This window comes from Dufourea novaeangliae, unplaced genomic scaffold (assembly GCF_001272555.1).
Source record: "Dufourea novaeangliae isolate 0120121106 unplaced genomic scaffold, ASM127255v1 scaffold108, whole genome shotgun sequence".
In the NCBI taxonomy this organism is placed as follows: Eukaryota; Metazoa; Arthropoda; class Insecta; order Hymenoptera; family Halictidae; genus Dufourea; species Dufourea novaeangliae.
The window spans coordinates 461,757-468,786 of record NW_015374014.1 but is presented as its reverse complement, the minus strand read 5'-3'; the positions used below and the strand labels follow the sequence as shown (position 1 = coordinate 468,786).

General features: G+C 40.3%; 1 protein-coding gene across 1 annotated transcript in view; it reads left to right on the top strand.

Moving 5' to 3' along the window:
* Positions 1-3,806, top strand: part of LOC107188698 (serine protease gd-like) — a 22,250-nt gene extending 18,444 nt beyond the window's left edge. The window contains exon 6 of the mRNA XM_015577040.1: positions 3,501-3,806. Within this exon, the coding sequence (XP_015432526.1) occupies positions 3,501-3,806 (306 nt within the window). The remainder of the gene's footprint in view (positions 1-3,500) is intronic.
* The last annotated feature ends 3,224 nt before the right edge of the window (positions 3,807-7,030 follow it).

Genomic DNA, 7,030 nt, shown 5'->3' with positions numbered 1-7,030 from the left:
ACGGGTCGTTGCAGCGTGTGCCAAACGCCTTCGTGACCCGTCGACATATGTGTTCCGGGGTCACGATTGTTTACCGGCACGTGGGGCCTGTTTTTGGTAATGCCATAGCTTACGTCCGGCGCTCCGTTCGTAAGGAACTGCCTTCCGGAATACGGTGACCGCGGGGCTCGTTGGGCCGTTGTCCTGCAAAGACATGCTCTTCATGCTTCCGGGACTCGGGTCGCCAGTATACGCCCCGCTGTCCGACATCGCAATCGGGCCCCTTCGCGTGATAACTAGACGGGACGACCAGGCCTCCGAAGAGTTGTACCATGGAACGTCCCATAACCCACCTGCCCTCGGGCCCGATTGAGCGATGCTGATAAGTGTCTGCTTTCTTCCGTTCCTGGAGCATCCTTGCGTCGAGATCCTCCCGGTCCAGTTCTTGACCTCGCGTCCTAACGATGTGCCATACTCAAAGCACGGAAAAGTGGAAAGAAGCGAGCATACGCCGTCGATTGGATGTCGACCCCGGACACATGGACTCAGCGAGCTTTGCTAGGATAGAAGAGGCTTTCCATTTGACCGACTCCCAATATGGCCGTAGCCTATACGGGTCCTGTAGGATGTTAACCAGAGAGGAAGTCGTATCGGCAATAAACTATCAAGGATCAACAGGAATAGGAGGCCCTTACTCCTACGTTACTTTTTCCCCTAGTGGAAACCGAGTTTGCTCGTGGGTATATATGTGTGAAGGAAAACGAAGTGCGAAGATGCGATTGCCCTGGAAATGACAATACGCAGCGAAATGTTTCTGATTTGCGGGCGACAAATTTTCATACGGGTCGTTTACTCCACGTGGTCATATTTTTCAAAACTAAGGTGCTTTCGAAACTGAAACTAATGAAATTGAGTTCACAATGAGCAGTTCAAAACAGTGGCGCGCTCCGTTTCAGGTAGGCAAGCCGTCTCCGTCAGCCGACCATGAGCGGCTAGTGTCAGTCATACCTAAACGAGTTTAAGAGTCCCTCGGTATTAGAGGGTTAATATTTGAAATACAAAATTCCTTTTACCTCCGATCATATTTTGCCAATAGTCTTATTTTTGATGTCTCTGTAATATGATACGAATGTATGAGGGATGTTCCATAAAGACTGGAACTGACGTCGTCAGTAATTTATTATCAAAGTTTACATATTGAAACACTTGTTTCTTTCAAAATACTTCCCCAGTCGATGCAATGCACTTATCCCATCCTTGTTGCTACTCCTTGAAGGTGTACAGAGTGCCATCCTTTGACAATCGCTTCAAAATCGCCTTTAAAACATTCACCGTGAATATGGCCATGGTTATCATTTTCTTGGATTACAGGGGTATTGCGTAAACTCACACAATTCCAAAACATACTACAGACACCGCATTGTACTACAGAAACGTTCTAGGTCAATTAATGAAGGATCACATACCGAAAAAAAGGAGGAAACTTGTTGGAAAGTGGAGGCTGTATCACCACAGTAGACAAATAAACGGAACGCTCTTGAACGGTTCGCACTCTTGCGTGCGTAAAATTCACATAGCCTTCGGCGCAGAAACTCCATTCAGACCAATATCTTTGCGTGCACGTCGGCATGTGACACACAATCGTCGACGCAAGAGTGTTCGTGCAAAAGGTCCGAATGCCAGGCCTCAGGTCTCCCATGCAGTACTGTCGGTAAAAGAGCTTTCGTGTAGCAGGACCCCCGATTGATTTTACAACTAGACACTAGGTTTGGCCATAAAACCCGTAATGTGAGACTTCTATGGTACTCGAACTTCGTTCAGGGTTGTAGAATGTCAACACGGAAATGTTTTTCCTTTCTGGTATATTTTTACAAAATTTTGGTACAGCATACAATTTGGAAAATAAGTTAAACAAATGATTGGCTGTTACGAAAAATTCAAAGTAACCAATTAATGAAAGTGAGAGAGCGAGAGAGGGGCGGAGGGAGGGAGGTAGATGGCAATACCTGGACTATCGAAGGTGCATGGTGATCTAATAAAAACCCGGAATTTACTCTAGGTCCTGACTCGTCGGTCTCCAATCCGTTACAATTAATTTTTAACTTTTCCTTCGGAAGTTCATTCAAGATTGAAAGAAACTAATTTGCCATTCGAGACTTGCTATTATATTCGTCGTAAACAAATGTTTAACTTGGAATATTCACGGAAGAAGTTTATATATTTCCCAATCTTTGACAACTATACGTTACCCTTTATTAATACGTAAATTACATATTACTGAGCAAGAGATGACGGGGGCCTGAGATGTAAAGCAAATATACTTCTGTAGGGTACGCATGGCCGTGGCTACGGTTTCATCAATGGGCCCTGGGTCATCCGTAAAATGCATAGTTGTAAAATCAGTCGAGCATCCCACTCCACGAAAGCTGTTTCACCGACAGCATAGTTGCTTCAAAGATATAGCGTTAGCCATAAACTTGACCAACCCTTAAACCAGGCCTGTCCAACTTCTGGCCCACGGGCCAAAATCGTTAATCGCCCCTACCGGCTTGCTCTTTCAGCCGAGGGGAATGACCCCCCCCCCTCCAAATTCACAAGAAGCCCGACGATATAGAGGCAAAAAAGCGTGTGTACATGCTCTGACTGTCCCCACTTCCGACGCTCCAGAAATTCCTACCCGCACGTACCTCTTGCTCCACGATCGCATCGCAGCGCAAGCGAGTAGTGGGGAATGGACTGAGTGATGGTGGGGACCGCGTCGTCTGGCGAAATGACTGGCGGGCCACATGTTGGACAGGCCTGCTTAAACCATTAGTCCACGGTCATCGGGGGCCCATTGTGTCCCACCGCACTCAGGTTCGTACGCGCCTTTTAGCAATGGGGTTCCAAGGATTAAAATTAAAAAGGATAAAATTCCTTCGTGAATAAAAGAACCAGAAGTATTTTAAATCGAAAATCAGTACGCTATAAGAACTTGTTTAATTATATTAAAACGGAAGAACCGGCCTCAAATTGACGTCGCGCGTCCCTGAACGACAGTCGAGCACAGTTCCGGCTGTCGAAACACATAAACTTAAGGGTCGGTAATGTTTATTGCTAACGCTATATCTTTGAAGGAACTATAACTGTGTTCCTAACCAAAAAAGGCATCTCCACAATACCCAACTCGCCTTACAGCCCTGATCGGGTCGCCTGCGATTTCTTTCTTTACCCGACGACCAAAAAGAACGTCAGTTCGACAATCAAATGCAGACTGTGAAAGCTTTAGAGGCGATTGTAAAGCGAATGTTGCAGGATGGCTTTCTGCACGACTTCCAGGAGTGGCAACAAAGATGGGACAAGTGCATTGCATCGACTGGGGTAGTATTTAGAAAGAAACAAATGTTTGAATATGTAAACTTTGATAATAAATTACTGACTACGTTAGTGCCAGGCTTTATTGAATATTCTTGTACCGAATACAAGACTTAAGTAAAAGCTGAAATTTCGGCCAAATTAATTGTTGTTCAAACAAATTACAGGAAGACTGTCTTCGCAGTAGCGAAGAGTATGTAAGGATCACTTCAAATCGAACATTCTGCGCGGGTGGGATGGACGGAACCGGTCCATGCAACGGTGACAGTGGTGGCTCGTTCATATTGTACGATACGAAAACAAAGCGGTTTTACCTCCGAGGTGTTGTCTCGTTATCTCTTATCGATCAAACAAGCAGGTCCTGCGACCTCAAGCAATTAGTCGTTTACGTGGACGCCGCTAAATATTTGGACTGGATACTAGCAACTGTTCTTGCAGAGACTAAGGATTTATCGGCCCTATCTTCAAAATAATACGAAATCAATCGAAATTTGTGAGATTGTTCTTTTAGTCTTCCTGACGTGCTGCAAAAACTTGTACACGATTCCACTAAACGGCTGCTAAGTTAGAACGATTTTAATGTTCACTGGTTTTACAGGTACTCTTATGGAAAGAGACGATCTTGACAGATAAAATAGCTGAAGGAATGTTGAAGAAATAGTACCAATGTTGTCAATTTCTTTGTAAATCCAGTACACGGATAGATGAAAATAACTGCTAAGTTTCAATCGTTTTCACTACACCGTTTTAAAGAAATAAATTATGATTTGAAAAAATTTTGTTGTCAGCACATGTATTTTGATGGCTTGTGAAAGCACGGCAACGCCATAATCAGCTGGGCAAGTGAAACAAACTTCTAGCTGTTGCTACACGTATGTATATTTTCTATGTGTTGCAGAAAACTTTTCGTCTCCGTCGTGCATATGTAGAGATAACTTCTCGTTTCTGGCATTGTAAACAGCGAACCAGGGATGGGAAAAGTAGCATTTGTGCGAAAGCGCTCCTATACAGGGACGCGAAGCGCTAGCACTTGACGATCGACGGTTCGCTTGCAGGCCTACAACCGCTCCCACTTTTGTGACCAACCGTTCTGTAGTAGAGTAACGAAGGCGCAAATACCGATACCATTCCCATTCTATTTATAGACAAGGGTCGCGCCAAGCTTCCGACTCCGAGTGTGTCGAATATAGGAAATTTTCCCTTTCTTTTAATTTAGCAAATTTGGCCTATTTGAATAATACTTGTTGAAGTTGAAATATCATTTTTCTGACATGGAAAATTATAAATAAATTTCTGTATAATTTTGTATAAAGGTGTCGAAAAGATTAAAAAGGTACACAATTGAAGTTAAACGGACAAGAAATAAACGCGTACATCATTACGGAAAATTGAATGACTAAATTGTAGTTTTGTTCGAAAGTAATCACCGCTGTTATGAAGCAGTACGAATGTTTGCAAGTTACAATACTGCAAGAGTATTAAGAATCTGTAAACAAACGATGGGATATAAATACAATTAATAAAACTAAATTAATTAAACCCGTATCTGTAATGGAACGTTCGCGAGTTCGGCACGGTGAAGTCGAATCGTAACTGCGCACCTTCATTATTTTCACGTGCACGCGTCCCCACTGAAGGAAAGGTCTGGGTTAGGTTTGTAACCCGAAATCTTTTCCCTGTGGGCGGGGAACAGAATACGCCCACGGTAATCCCTGCCTGTCGTAAGAGGCGACTAAAAGGGACCGTTGGGATCGCGGGACTGTGGCACCCATGGTCCGGTGGGGGGGGAGCTCTCCGCTCCTTGAAAAATAAATGTAGTTGCAATTTCAACAGTTGTTTTGTTGTTATAGATAAATACATTTAAGTGTTAATTTCAAACGTCCATGAATTCAACAATTCGGTCATTCACTGGTTGATTTACCCTACGTTAGTAAACGTCCTTTCATAGCTTTCGTCTATCAGTATTGTACCTTATTTTTTAATATTCCAAAAAAGATGTAAGTTGTTTTTAACTATAAATAATAATTTTGTTAAATATTAACTAATAATCAAGAAATAATTAATAATAATAATAATTTAATAAGAAATAAGTTGTTTAACTTTGTTTAACTTTATTTAACTTTGTTTAATTTTAATTTTGTTTTATTTAAAATATATATTTTCTATAAACGTTTATAATAAACCAAAATCCACTATGTTTGTTTTTAATGCACAATTTCCTAAATGTATAAAGATAAATATTTAAAAGCTTTTAACAAATATATAACATATACATAATAATACAATGCAATTTTTCCTTAGCGTTATTTATTTTTTAATATTTTCTTATTTTATTTTTTTCTAACTTTGTTTCTTTTATTTATTGCATTAAATTAAATTTGCTACGCTTTTAATTGAATTTTTACAACGTAAAAGAAAAGTATCATGTTTTACTATTAAAAATTAGGTATGAATAATTTATTGAATGTTATGTCCAAACACTGGGACAGCTAAATTAATCACTAGGACATGCCGTAAATAACGTAAATTCCGACCAATAACTCAGCCAAATGAACGCTTTTAGAAGTTTTAGATATTAATATAAGCGGTAATAGGAGCGGTTGTAGAGCGACTCTGTTGTGAAATCGCTTTCGTTACTCGGAACGGTATCTTAGTGGTGAATGGTGAACAACCGCTCTTGAACGAGCCGGTTTGCTTCTTTTTCCTTCCCTGGATTAGAAGAAGCGCCAGACAGGTAACTGGGACGCACTTCTAAAATCCAAGTAAGCGGTTGTAGTACTGCTTCACAGATGGCCACTTACAGGGGGTAGCGGCACCGACTAGGTATAGGATAGACCTATCATCTTATGGGACTTCGTGTCTCATGTTCTGAAATACCGATAGTGTAAAAAGTTAAGAAATTTTCTGCTGCCCTCTACGTTATGAGAACGGTGAATTTGTGAACTATGTTAAATCTAAGAAGGGGTCATGGTCGTGAACGGATTCTCTTCCGTCCGTTCGCTACAAAGTAGACGTATTAGAAAGGAGTCTTGGGTTCTACTCCCGACGGACCTATATTAGTTTTTCTTCGCGTACAAAAAAGTTATTGCGTTTGATATTGTTTTTATGGATATGTATATGTATTGTTATGTACATTTGAGTAAATTATTTTATTATTCCATTGTTATTACAACAGTTTAGCAGTGACAACGAACGCATGCATATTTTCAAATATCGGACTAATAGTATATTTTTATTCTATATTATTACATATAAGTGAGTAATACGTATCAAAAACGTAATCGAAACACAGATTTTTATTACACCACAAACATCGCATAAAAGATATTTCGTTATATTGACATTTGTAATAATTATGGATGTTGCAAGGAAATCAATATTATTGACATTATGGAACATATAACGAAATATCACTGTAACACTTAAAAAAGTTTTAAAGTTCCATTTATATCATTGTCCTGTGAAAATGTTCATACTTCCAGCAACATTCATATTCCAATCAAAGAATTTACAGAATAAGGAAAAGGAATCTAAAGTAATTTTCAGTAAGTAGTTCCATACATCGTTATCTCGAATACTTTTTTAAAACATTCACAGTACTAGACATTTTTACACTTTGAATCTCATATCGATTTCTAAAATAATCCTAGTTCGATACAATATAGAACGTGGTTTTATGAGATAGATTCGAAGTTCG